A 13,510-nucleotide genomic window follows, 5' to 3' on the forward strand; every position below is an offset into this window, starting at 1 on the left:
TCCTGCCAACTGTAGTCTGGTGGGATCCATTTTGGATTTCTGACCTCCAGAAATATAAGTCTTTTAAGCAACTAAGTTTGTAATGATTTATTACAGCAGCAATAGGAAGCTAATACAGAGGCCAATTCAAGGCACAATGGTAGTATATAAAGGGGTCTCTATATCAAGTTATGGACTGGGGATGGGAATTACTCAGAGGTGATGACACCAGAGCTGAGGGAGACTGTATTTCGAAGCAATGATCCAAGTGAGGGATTAGTATTTGTAAGGCTTGTAGGAAGAGCATGGCCAAGTGCTTCAACAGGGCAAGGTTACTTGTATTAAACAGTATTAATTCTGGTAAGAGTAAATAGCTGCTTATATGCCAGGCACTGTTCTAAAGCACTATACAACCCTAAGGTAGAGACTATAATTTTTATTTTACCTACAAGGATACTAAGGTTTGGAGGAGTTACCTAACTTTCCTGAGGTCACAGAGCTAGTAAACGGCAGAGCTAGAATTAGAACCTTAGTGGTCTGTCTCCAAAACCCACGGACTGCCTCTTTTATACATTACAGTGAATGACTTTCTCAAGTAAGGTAGTGTCAGTGTGGCTGAAGATAAAGACTCTATGAGAAAGTTATTAACGAGGTGAGGATCAGCAGAGCTGGTGATACCGTCATGTCTTAAACACTGACAGAGGATGGGGTTGATGGAGAGAGTCAGAGGGCCTCTAAGTTTCTTTGATGTGATCTCGGTTTTGCTGTTGGTGGAGCTAGAGGAAACTTCCTTGACGGTCTTGGACAAAAGAAATCTCTTCTGTGTTTCAATTGCCACACCGTTTATTGTTGATGAAGATAGAGGAAACTTCCTTGACTGTCTTGGACAAAGTAAATCCCCTCTTCTGTGTTTCACATGTCACACCTTCCATAAACCTCTTTATTTAATTTCTTCCGTTCTCCCTAATGTCTGATGCGGAGAGAGGGGTGTATGGGTAACCTCAGTTTCTACATCTGTAAAATGCCTTGAAGTTAATTTCAAACTTCCCTGTGTGGGAGCCTAAACCCAATGCAGATTCCTCCCCCCTTCGGCGATTCTGATTAAGCAGTACTGGGACTGCTCCCTAGCTCCCAACCCCAAACTCCCCCAAATGCTTCTGATAACCGGCCAAGCGTTGGTGACCGGAGTCCGGACGACCATCCTCTCCAGTCCGCTGTATTTGGCACACCATTCGAGAAGGTCCCGCCCCCACCACTGGGCCCCGCCCCAGCCCCACCCCTTGTCCTCTCCCTCCCCCCAGATTTCCTCTCTTCTCTCCTCCCTCGGTCTCTTCATTAGGTCTCACCGAGCTCCGCCCTTCCGCGCCCCTCCCCGACCTCCCGAGATGGCTACGGTGCGGCCGGGCCTGGAGCCGTGGAACCGCGTGAGAATCCCGAAGGCGGGGAGCCGCAGCACAGTGACCATACCGGACCCCGACGCAGCTCTGGGTGAGCGAAGGGCCCGGAGAACCGCAGACGCTTCCGGAGGCGGCGTCCGGCCGGGCCGGTGCACGTGCGCGGTGGGGGCGGGACTTCCTGAGCCCTCGGTCCCGAGTTTGCTAGGAATTTTGTAGGGGCTCTGGTTTGCTTTGGAATCCTTCACTAAACCCACTGTGCCCACGGCACGCCATGCCTGGAGCGACGGACGCCCGAGGCCCGGCCCCGCTCCCAGGGGAGCGGAGAGAGGTGGACGCCGCTGGCGTCTGGGAGAAGTGCTACCTGGAAAGCCTGGGCTCCCTCCGGCCACCAGCAGCCCCCTCCACCCTGCAGTCTGTGTCCTGATCTCTTAGGAAGGCGCAGGGGCACTCTGTGTTTATTTATTTTATTTTATTTTTAAAGATTTTTTAATTTTTTATTTTATTTGACAGAGAGAGATCACAGGTAGGTAGAGAAGCTGGCAGAGAGAGAGGGAAGCAGGCTCCCTGCTGAGCAGAGAGCCCGATGTGGGACTCGATCCCAGGACCCTGAGATCATGACCTGAGCCGAAGGCAGCGGCTTAACCCACTGAGCCACCCAGGCGCCCCGGCACTCTGTGTTTAGACGGCAGTCCGCATCTGTATTACGGGTTAGGATTAGTGCTCCCTGCCTATCACCGGTTGTTGAAAGCGTCTAATGATGTCATTAGGGGAAAGTGCTCTTAACGTGTTTTATCCGTGGTACGGCTGTTTTCAGGCAGTAGGGCCCAGTAGTTAGGAGCGTGCCTCAGGAGCCAAATTGGGTTTGAATCCTGGCACTTCGCTCTGCGGGAGGTGGGCAGGTTGGGGGGTGTCGTTATTTAACCTTTCTGTGCTCAGCTCATTTTCACATGCGGATAAACATAGAACCTGCCTCAGAGGGCTGTTTTGAGGAAGAGGTACAGTTAGAAAGCATTTGGAACAGTGCCTGATACGGTAAATGGACACTTAAGTGATAGTTAATTTTAAATACCACCTATCTAATCACGTCCTCCTCACCATCCATCCAACCTGCGCAATTTATAATCTTCCTCTTCCTCTATTAAAAAATTCTTTAACAGGATTCTGTTAGGCCTGGAAATTCAGCAACTCCCCATTCTCAAAGCAGTCCTTTCTGGCTTCACATAGTTGGGACAAAATAAAGTTCTCCCTGTTCTGTAGTAATCTGCCTTTATAGTCCGTCCATCTGGGATGCTAGTGCTTCCCTTAGTGACACAGAGACATTACCTCCATCTTCTACTTCACAGCTTTTCAGACTAGGAAGCTGTTATATCATTCTGAGCACCCCGTGTTCAGTCAAACATTCATCAAGTAGTGTAACTTCCAGTTACATTACATTACGGTTACATACATTACATACATAACAGTTGGCACAGTTGTTTCTCTTACCTGAATGTATTCTTACCTGAAAGTAGTACACTCATACCACACCTTTGCTTTTAAGAGTATATCCATTCTGCCTTGCTTATGTACGTAACAAAATAGAGGATTTAGGGGATTTAGAGAAGCTTAGAACAGGTACCCCACCATCAAAGTACTTAAGGTAAGTGTACACCAAATGACTGCAAAGTATTGATATGAAAGATTCTTAAAAATCATAATAAAATGTGATACGAAGATACGTGTTATTGTTTAACAGATGATTTCTAGACTTTGTATCATCGGTCACCATTTTCCATCTTCTCACATACTTAAAATTGTTAATAGTGTTCTTGTAGTTAAAGCTGATTATATTAATTTGTTCTTAATCCCCTTAATAAGGGAAATACTCTTCAGAGTATTTTTACATAATAAATTTCACATAGAAATACATACTAAGTTTTATTAAATATCTCTGGTTTAGACCTTTGTGTTGCAGCTGTAATTAGAGAATGCTGTCTTGTTACACTGTCACTGAAGAACCAAATCTTAGATGCAGAGACAGATGTGCTATGTGCAGTCCTTTACAGCAATCACAACAGGATGGGCCGCCACAAGCCCCATTTAGCCCTCAAACAGGTAAGGAGGAAGCCCTGCGTTTACGACTCAACATGTTTGCTTGATGAAAATGAGATTGCACTGCCACTTAATATTTTGTTATTATGGGAAACCCAGTCAATTACTTGTGACTTCATAAATCATCAGTCCACAGTTGCATGTGGGATTTCATTTTTTTTTCCCTGAAACCATTTCAAAGAGCAATTTATTTAGAAAGGTACTATGTTTAATTCTTTGCCAGTCTTGCTTCTAATGGGTAATTTTTATGAAAAATTCCATTATATATGACATAATAAATTACAGTACTTTTGCCTAGTTCACAGATACAGTGATGTGAGCAAGACAAAGTGTTGCATTAAGAAACAATTTCCTAATCATAATGAAAATCCTAAAATCATAAAAAGAACAAAGTTGTGGTTTATATATTATAGGGCATATAATCTAATCAGTAATATTTAGACTAAATAGCTGTATAACAAGTTATGGGAAGTGGTTTCCGTAATATTTAGAGTTTAAGACACAGTTGGGCCCTCAATTTAGGGACTACCCTATACAGACAAGTCTCCTAAGCTGGATTCCTTATAAGGTCATAAATTCATTCACCTTATTAATTCTGCAGGTATTTTTTGTAAGTTCTATGTGCCAGGCATTGTGCGTGGTGCTCGGAATACAGGGGTGAAACAGACATATTCTCTAAATTTACAGATTGTACCCTTTGGTTTTTTTCTACTCCCATTACTTAAGGCAAAAAGAATGGAGATTTCTTCATCAAAGAAAGATCTGGGAGTGTGTGGTTCTTCCCTAAGTTTTCTTCGCTGGGGCAGATTTTTATCTCCTTATGAGTCTTTTACTCCAAAACCAAACCTGAATGTATTTCATGTTGAACATATCAGATCGAACTTCTTTTTCCTCCTGGCTTCCAAGCTATGAATAATTATCTATCAGAAAAATTGGGTGTTCTATTTTCTCTGCATCTTCCTTTTAGGTATCTCTCCCATTCAGTCCATTGATCAGTCAAAACTTTCTCTGCATCTAGTTCCTTCTTTTAGTTCTGGCTGCATCTTCTTTCTTCAGAACTTGTCAACGTTTAGTTGTCTTGCTATCGTAATTGATTCTTCCTCAACTCCAGTTTTTCCTCTATGCTTGCATGTTCTATATGCCAAAGCCAGGGTAATCATCCTAAAACAAGGTTTGATATTTTTAATGGTGCTCCATTGTCTTCTGAATAAAGGTGAAATCTCTTAGCTTTACTATCTTGTTTTAGTAGTTTCACTATTAGAAAGCATGTTTTTCAGAAAAATCTTGAGAATAATCTCATACTTACTTTGGTGCCCTTTAGAGCATCAGTGACATCCTGACACATAGTAAATTCCTAGTTATAAACTGATTTGAGAAATGCATTTGGCTGGGTTAATTTCACATCTTTAAGTAGGGGCAGCTGTTTTTGGGCTACACATTACTTTACCCTAAAATGAAGGTATTCTCTTGTGTTGAGTGTATTTCCATACTTTGAACTTTTCCATTTCTTTGCTTTTGTGATCATATTAGTGGCCATGTTTGTGTGATATAAATTTGAGCTGTTCTTCCCCTTTCAGGTTGAACAATGTTTAAAACGTTTGAAAAACATGGATTTGGAGGGTTCAATTCAACATCTGTCTGAGTTGTTTTCTTCCAAGTAAGCGGGCCAGTGGCTTTGTAATGGTCTGTGTGGTGGGCTGGGAACTCATAGTCTTCAATGTGATCTCCATTGGACTTCTTTGCTTGGTGTTGGGATACAACCCAACTGGGGAGTTTTACAAATTTTATTTTAATAAGGGGCACCTCCTATTTGTGATAATCTCTCCTCTGTTGGTTTGTGGGAGGGTCTAGCAGGACACTAAACTCTGGGTCAAGATAGATTATATTGAAACATTGTTGTCAGTCAACTCCAGTGAGGAGTGTCCAACTCATCTGTGCTTGAAAATAGCTGTGTAAGTGCTTCACAAGTAATGAAGTTTAAGAATGAAAATAACAGAAAATAAAATTCTTTTCCATTTTTGTGAAGTGAAAATCAGCCTGTAAATACCAAGGCATGTGTCATTCCTAGCCAACCAGTGGTTGAGCTGGTGCTCATGAAGATTTTGGGAGCCTGCAAGTTGTTACTTCGCTTCTTGGACTGTTGCTGCAAGACATTTCTGTATCCTTGATCAACTGAAATGCTTTCCTCTGAATTGGAATTCTTTGGATATATTTAATTGGTATTTCTGTTTGAAAGCTGTGAGGTTATAGGAAGGAGGTTATAGGAAGTTATAATGTATGTTTAAAATTTTGCATCTTGGCCTCCTTTTCCTAGGAATTGCCTGATACAGCCATTGCCAGAGACTGTCAGTCTCCATCTAGCATGTATTATCCTAAGGGCACTGACAGTTATAAATTCTACATCATAGAAGCTAAATAATGAGAGCTCTGGAAGAGTGCATATTACTTTAAGTTTCCATGACTGAAATAGAACATTTTAAGGCTTTAATTTCTTCAAGAAAATTCTATTTCCCATCTGTTTTTTTCATAAACGTAACTTGCAAAATTCAGATTACTTTGGTTTTGTTTTCCAACTTTAACTTGATTCTCCAGCTTGACTGTGAAGCACCTAGGCTTGCAAGAATTCATTATTTTAAACCTTGTGATGGTTGGGCTGGTGAGCAGGTTATGGTATGTATGTATATAAAATCCTTCATTTCTTTTTCATCTAACTCAGCCTAGGTTTTCATATTTTTTTCCCCCTGGGATGCTGATGGTGCAGGGATTCTGTTTCTTCACTTGATTCATGTTTTACCTGTGGTGGATTGGGAACCTAAATGTTCACGGTTACGTCTTTGATGTCTTTCAGGTATTATTTGGGTCTCTCAAGTATTATTTGTGATCATCTTGTGTATTCTGCTTATTCTTAGAGGTGATAAGATTAGAATGAATAACAGCTAACTTATTATTCTTTTCTGTAATGGAAATAGCTTTAATTTTTGCTTCTTTTAAGACATTCCAAAAGAACAGAGACGATGTAGAGAATCTGAAACTTGCCTAAAATCTCACCATGTAGCTAAAACCATACATATCCTTTGAGACACCTTCTCGTTGAGTACTTTATTTAGTTTTAAGTAACATTTTGTACTTGGGTTTTTCTGCTTGGGCTGGACTAATCTCGCTCTTCGCAAATATGTACTAGAGGATTTTTAATCTATAGTGGCAGACTGATACTTATTTTCAGCTTTGAATCTATTGTGGTTATTACATAAGCTGCAAATTATAATTGCTTGCTAATTCATGACTTCCTGTCTTTTTCTAGGGTTCTCTATAAAGGTGTTTTGAAAAGGCTGACGTCTTTATATGAGCCATTGTTCAGATTGCTTCAGCAGGTCTCTAGGATTCAACCACTGCCTTACTTCAAAGATTTTACTTTTCCTTCTGATATTGCTGAGTTTTTAGGACAGCCCTATTTTGAGGTCTTTAAGAAAAAAATGCCTACAGCTTTTGCAGCTAAAGGAGTAACTAAACTGTTAAATAAACTGTTTTTAACAAAAGAGCAATCACCAAGGTTTAACCAAGAAACTATACTCAGAATTTCCAAAAAAGCTAGACAAATGAGGATCAATACACAGAATAATGTGGATCTTGGACAGCCAATAAAGAATAAGAAAGTTTTCAAAGGTAATTTACTTTTATATAGCACAGACTTTTACAAGTCCCTTTATTTCTTTTGTAGTAATTTGGCAAGAAATGTCATATACTTAAGAATTTGATTTGAAAAAAAAAAAAAAAAAAGAATTTGATTTGAAAATAGTATGCTAATAGTATGAAAATAGCATGATATTGAAAACAGTTTTTGTATCCGTGGTCTCTCCATTTCTACAGAAAAGTCATCAGAATTTGATGTGAGAGCTTTCTGCAAACAGCTGAAACACAAAGCTACTCAGGTTTGTCTGGCTTCTATTACTATGGCTTATGATTTCTGCTAATTTGTGGAATAGATACCATTTACCAAGGGCAGAGATTGAGTCTCTGTTTTTATCCCCAGCTCTCAGCTTAGTGCCACCTTAGTTTTCCTCCTAAGCTTCTGAATGAATAGAGGCCCAAGGGACTGAGTGCATCCAGTAAATTCAGGTTATAGAATGTCTTCAAAAACATTTTACTCAGAGTTTTGCTAGAATTCTAAAATGTCTCTAGGATCCATTGTAGGTGTAGGATTGTGTTAAGGGTATGAGCTTTGGCGGTGCCTGGGTGGCTCAGTCAGTTGAGCGTCTGACTCTTGATTTTGGCTCAGGTCATGATCTTGGCATCCTGGGATTGAGCCTCACATTAAGGTTCTGCACTCAGTGTGGAATCTGCTTATCCCTTTCCCTCCCCCTCTGCTTCTGTTCCCTGCACATGTTCTCTCTCTCTCAAATAAATGAATAAAATCTTAAAAAAAAAAAAAAAAAAAAAGAGTATGAGCTTTGCAGTGAGACAGAAATGGTTTGAGTCCTGGCTTTAGTTGGTACTAGCGGTGTGGCGTTATGTAAGTTTCTTGACCTGCCCATACCTCTGTTTTCTAATACAGTATGCCCCTCATAGGGTTATGCAGTTTCCATGTTTTCAGCCCAGAGTCTGGAGTATGGTTAAGCACTTCACTGTGGTCAGATGTTATTAACTACTCTCATCGTTACTGTCATCCTCATCTTTCGTCAGGAGGCTTCTCTTTCTTTCCCAGTTAGGCTTCAAGCTTTAACATGATCCCTCTTAGTCATTGTCTGTAAATTCTGTTCTGGACCTAGCAACAGATAAATACATCAGTGTTACCCACTTTCATGTGGTAACTACTTCTTTTATCATCTGTCCTCAGATTGTTTTCTCCTGGTGTCCTACATGGATGATATCTTCTTTTCTATTTAAGAATTCTTAATTATTTTTGATAAATCAGAGTTCTTTCTTGAATGTTTATAAGGATTCTAGCTTGGATTTATATTCTGTCCAATTTATGAGTTCTAGAGGGAGGAATCATCATCATCATAGCCCTAATAATAGCTAATATGTATATTGCATTTACTCTTGAAATGCTTTATGTGTGTTAATTCCTACAATCCTTGCAAAAGCCCTGTTGGGCTGGTGCTATTATTATTGTTTCCATATTTCAGGTGAGAAAATTGAGGCTTAGAAAGGACAAGAAACTTGCTTAGGCCGCACTGCAAGTATGGGGCAAAGCTGGGATTTGAACACAGTTTGGTTTCACAGTCTGTTCTTTATCATTATATCAGTGCCCCAAATCGTTTTGTCAACTCTGTCTCAAGAACTATGGCTCTCTGGCCCTTGAAAGTTCTGCAGTACATCTATCTGTTCCTGGGTGAGCTGATTTTAAAGCCATTTGGTTGGTCCCCAGTCCCTATTCATGACTAATCACTACCACAGTTTTAACAGTTAGCACTAACATGCTCAGCTTGCTTCTAAGGTCAAATTTCTTTTATCAGTTACCAACACTAAGTATTGATAGGTCTTGACTTTTATATTTTCTACTACTTTTTTATGTTTTTCTTGAAAGTGAGAAATTTGGAGCAGTTTTGAATGAAAAATGAAAGCAGATCTAGTAAGTGGCATATTTTTGTAAACAATGAAGGCTGGTATAATTCAGACTTTACTTAACATAGAAAGATGGGGTTTGAAGAGACACATCAAAAGATGGCTGAATTGGAAGTGTTGCTCAGTTAAGCATTTTTAACACACATTCAGCATCATCCCTTTGTGCATTTTCAGTAACATTTTTGACCCATCATTGAGGAGTAACTTGGTATAGAAATAAGTGAAAAACAAATTTGTGATAGTCTAGTAATGTCAAGGGAAAGGGCTCTTCAGTGATTTTTCTTTTCCCTACCAGATAGACCTTGACTAATATTTATTCAGTTTCATTTTTATGTATAGATTAAATAGCTGTATGTGTTAGAATATTTGTATTATGATTCACATCTGAATTTAGTTATAGATGGGGTCTGTTGTTGCATAGAGGAGGAAAAAAATCTTGTGTTAGTAGCAGTGGATAAAAAAATTAAGTTTTTTAAAAAATTTAAATTCAACTAGCCAACATTAGTTAACCAACATTAGTTTCAGATGTTGAGTTCAGTAATTGATCAGTTGCATATAACACTCATTGCACATCACATCACATGCCCTCAATGCCCATACCTAGTTACCCCAACCCCGACCCACCTACCCTCTAGCAACCCTCAGTTTGTTTCCTACAGTTAAGAATCTCATGGTTTGTCTTCCTCTCTGATGACTTCCCATTGTTTTTTTTTTTTTTTTTTTTAATATTTTATGTATTTATTTGACAGAAAGAAATCACAAGTAGATGGAGAGGCAGGCAGAGAGAGAGAGGGAACCAGGCTCCCTGCTGAGCAGAGAGCCCGATGCGGGACTTGATCCACCGAAGGCAGCGGCTTAACCCACTGAGCCACCCAGGCGCCCCCCCCCATTGTTTTTTAAGACAAAGGAAAGCACAGTGAGCTTTAAAAGTTTTCCTTCTTTTAAAAAGACATTTTCTAATTTTCATAGGGGTCAACTTTTCTCTGGTTATATATTTGTAAGTCAATAGGAAATCCAATATATTTTTCTCACCTTTCCATATTTCAGGAGACCAACTTAAAATGTTCGCAGTCCAAACTAAAGGCAACCAAACATTCTTCTCAGAAAACAACAGGAACTCCCTGTGCCAAAAGTTTTGTGCAGAGATTTCGAGAGGCTGAGAATTTCATTCAACTTTCTGAAGAAATCCGAACAGCAATTTTGTGGTGCAGGAGCAAAAAACTCAAGGCTCTGGCCTCCTTTCTGGGTAACAAACTTCTTAAAAGTAACCGGCTTAAACATGTAGAAGCTCAAGGGTGTAGGTAGGTATATAATAAGAATTCCATTCCTTTATTTTTTCTGTTGTTATTTAGGGCAAAAGTATATATATATTCAAGTTAGCTTTCTGAAAAATGGGATAGCCCCCCTAGGGGGGCTAAAAGAAGAATCTATTCAAACTGCAGTTTTGTTTGCTTTTGTTGGTCACAGCTGTCTCACTGGGAAGAAGAAAGTTAACTTGGTTAATTAGATTTATTCATTTATATTCTTCACCATTCCATTTGTTCATTCAGAAAGCCTTAGGAGTGTTTGTAGTATGCTAAGCCAGGGGATGCATTGTGTAAGACAGACTTAATCCTCATGGAGCACTAGCTCTCACTCCTGCTCTGGTAGGAGAGACAGCCAGTCTCCCCACAGCTTCAGGGCAGCAGGATGAGGGTGTGAGAGCAGAAGTACACACCAGACTCTGGGCTTAGGGTTAGGTAATGTTTGTTCGTGAGTGCCAGACTCTCCATGTATTGATTTCTTCCTTTCCCTCTGGTTCTTAGGTTCACAGAACTGCTTAAGGGTGGTTATCTTTGATTGTGAGTCAGTATTACTTGAAGCATTATAATGAAGTCAGATGCCTTAGGGTTTTATATTTTTATTGAAAAAATAATAGATGCCCATCATAACAATTTTAGACAAAAAAGGCTGTAAAGATCAACAAGAACAAGTTTTGATTGAGAGCTGTGGGAGAAGTTAAGTATTCCTAAGGAAAGAATTGTTGGAAGGGTTTCTTCATTAAGGTCCTTTAAAGAACTGTAGCCATCTAAAAATGATCCATTCTAGGGTGGAACTCAGCCTGAGATGGAGAAGGGGTAGAAGAGACAGAGATGATAACAATTAAGAGTTAGTGAGAAGGGTAACAAAGTGGTATTTGGTTAAACCATTATTCCCTACCCCACAAAAAAACCTGCTCTTTTGTACTGTTGTTTTGCTGTTTCAATATGCTGTAGTATGTTTTAAATTTGCATAATGTCCATAGCTCTCTGAGGTAGGCAGTATTATTCCCATTTTGTAGCTGAGGATATAGGGGATTTTGTTCAGATTGTTACATCTGGAGATCTAGAACTCAATTCAGATCCTTCGATTCTTCTGTTCACATATTTTTCTATTTCCATTTTAATTAGGAGGTACACTTACCCTCTCCCCACTTAAAAATCACCACTTAGAGTAAGACAAGGAAAGCTTTTGGAAACTGGTCTTGAATCACTACATTATAAAGGCTTCCTCAAAGTTAAATATTTATTTAAAAAGAAAAAGGGGGAGTGATGGGTAGAAGTTACAGATCCGTGCTAATCTTTTGAAATGTAACATCTTTTGAAATGTAACACATTTCAAAATGTAATGTAACATTACAAGACAATGTAATGTACCTTGTCGCAGTATACCTTATTCAGAAGCAAAGCACCTAAAATAATCAGCAATTTGAGTTCTGAATTCCCACCCTTGAGGAAGATGTATGAATCACAATTAGGGCAGCCCAGGGTATCAGGTGGTCTACCCCAGAAGCTCTGTCTTCTCATTCTTAGGTAAACTCCGTCTCTGACTTTGATTCCTTTTCCCTTGTTCACTCCCTGCTACAACATGAAGTTACTTATCCGGATATAGATTAATGCATCCAGGCGGATGTTCTATTTGTGATAACATCCTTTCCCCAGCTCCACTCCTGTTACATTAAGAACAGTTTGGTGGTTATCAGGGAGCTACCTGACAGCTACCTTGCTAGGCAGTTGTAGGAGGTACTTCACTTAGGGAACAAAATGGGGACATACTTGGCTATAATCTGAATCAGAGGGAAACTCTGCTCGGAAAACACAGATTTGGGTTGAAGCTCCTATTTATTTTTTGTGATGATTCTGGGGTTGTACACAGTTATAGGACCTCTATACAGTTTTGTGTACTTTTCTTTTAGGAGTTGACAAAAAGGGAGACAAAAGTTTTTGAAAATGTCTTTCTGTGTCTTAATCCCAGATTTTGCCTTTCTCTTGTCCTTTAAAGTTTGCCAAAGAAATTAGAGTGCATAAAAACATCTGTTTGCAACTGCCTTCTTCGTGGCTCAGGAATCAAAACTTCAAAGCGTCATGTGAGACGAAGAAGATCTCAGAATAGATTTTTACTGGAACAGAGGAAACTACAGAGAAAGTTGCAGTTAACTCTTTCAAAAGAAATTCAGCCATCCCCTCAAGAGACTCAGAATGCTACAGATAGCAGTAAATGGCGACTCTCGCACTATACAGTTCAGAGAACTGATCTCTCCCCTAACAGTAAGCTTCTCCTGAGTAGCAGAATTTCAAATCCTGTCATACAAACTAAAGAGAAACAAATTCATGAAAACCTTACAGGAAGCAATGAAAATGAAACTGATTCACGGACAATACTGCAAATGAACAAACATAATACATCAGGAACCATTAAGGAGACAGATGACATTGATGATATTTTTGCTTTAATGGGAGTTTAGATGCTCATTTGTGAGACATTTAAGTGCTTAACAAACTGATCTGGTGTCCTGCTGTTTTATGTGGAACTGCTGAAAAAAAACTGGAAAGACTTGGAAGTACCACTTGGACTCATAGAGGAGCTGCTTTAGTGTAACATTGTACAGCGGTTCATTTCAGTTCAATAAACATTTATAGTAGCTCTGTGTCATTTAACTGACAAGTATTTGAATATTAAATAGTCAAATTTTGAATTTGACTTTGTGTCAGGGGTTTAGATGAAAAAAGAAATCTACCATATCCTGTCCTTGAAAAGCAGATATAATTCCTTGATTAAACCTGGTGGGTCCCTGAAAAACAGAATAATTTTATGATTTACCAGGGAATTAAGAACTGAGTAATTAGGTTTATAAAACCCTACCCTGTGCTTTAGGGTTATATAGGGAGTCAGCTGGCCTAGGAAGTATCAAGGAGTGCTTGAAAAGTCACTTTGGTCTTAACTGGCTCCGTTGTAGTAAGTCCATCTCTGAATACCCATATTTGTAGCTTCTAATGATTGTGCTTACTTGATTATAAATTAGAATTGATCATCAAAGGGTCTAAAAAATTTTGCCACTAACTGTATTCTCAGGGACTGGTCACTACCATTATTGTACTTCATTTGTTCACCTTATCTCACAGGAGGGCAAATTAAAATGCTTTTGGAGTTCTCTAAAAGTTTTTGGGTTTTTTTCTGGT

At 39.4% G+C, this 13,510-nt stretch overlaps 1 protein-coding gene across 2 annotated transcripts; it reads left to right on the top strand.

Annotated features, from left to right (window-relative positions):
• Positions 1-1,266: 1,266 nt before the first annotated feature.
• Positions 1,267-13,489, top strand: NEPRO (nucleolus and neural progenitor protein). 2 transcript variants are annotated; one of them, XM_059164117.1, is made up of 9 exons: positions 1,267-1,467; positions 3,316-3,470; positions 5,045-5,124; positions 5,494-5,625; positions 6,060-6,137; positions 6,769-7,130; positions 7,335-7,396; positions 10,080-10,333; positions 12,306-12,479. In XM_059164117.1, exons 1-9 carry the CDS (start codon positions 1,365-1,367, stop codon positions 12,328-12,330), a joined length of 1,251 nt encoding a protein of 416 aa, XP_059020100.1. In that variant the 5' UTR covers positions 1,267-1,364; the 3' UTR covers positions 12,331-12,479. The 2 variants fall into 2 exon arrangements, with proteins under 2 accessions (XP_059020100.1, XP_059020099.1); XM_059164116.1 differs by having other exon boundaries at positions 1,271-1,467; positions 12,333-13,489.
• Positions 13,490-13,510: the final 21 nt, after the last annotated feature.

Source organism: Mustela lutreola, chromosome 2, assembly GCF_030435805.1.
Source record: "Mustela lutreola isolate mMusLut2 chromosome 2, mMusLut2.pri, whole genome shotgun sequence".
NCBI classification, from domain to species: domain Eukaryota; kingdom Metazoa; phylum Chordata; class Mammalia; order Carnivora; family Mustelidae; genus Mustela; species Mustela lutreola.

Coding starts and splice junctions, on each gene's coding strand:
- NEPRO (XM_059164116.1), top strand. CDS start 1,365: ATGGCTACGGTGCGGCCGGGCCTGGAGCCGTGGAACCGCGTGAGAATC. Junction 5,125..5,493: donor TCTGAGTTGTTTTCTTCCAA/GTAAGCGGGCCA, acceptor ATTTTTGTGAAG/TGAAAATCAGCCTGTAAATA. Junction 7,397..10,079: donor TGAAACACAAAGCTACTCAG/GTTTGTCTGGCT, acceptor TCCATATTTCAG/GAGACCAACTTAAAATGTTC.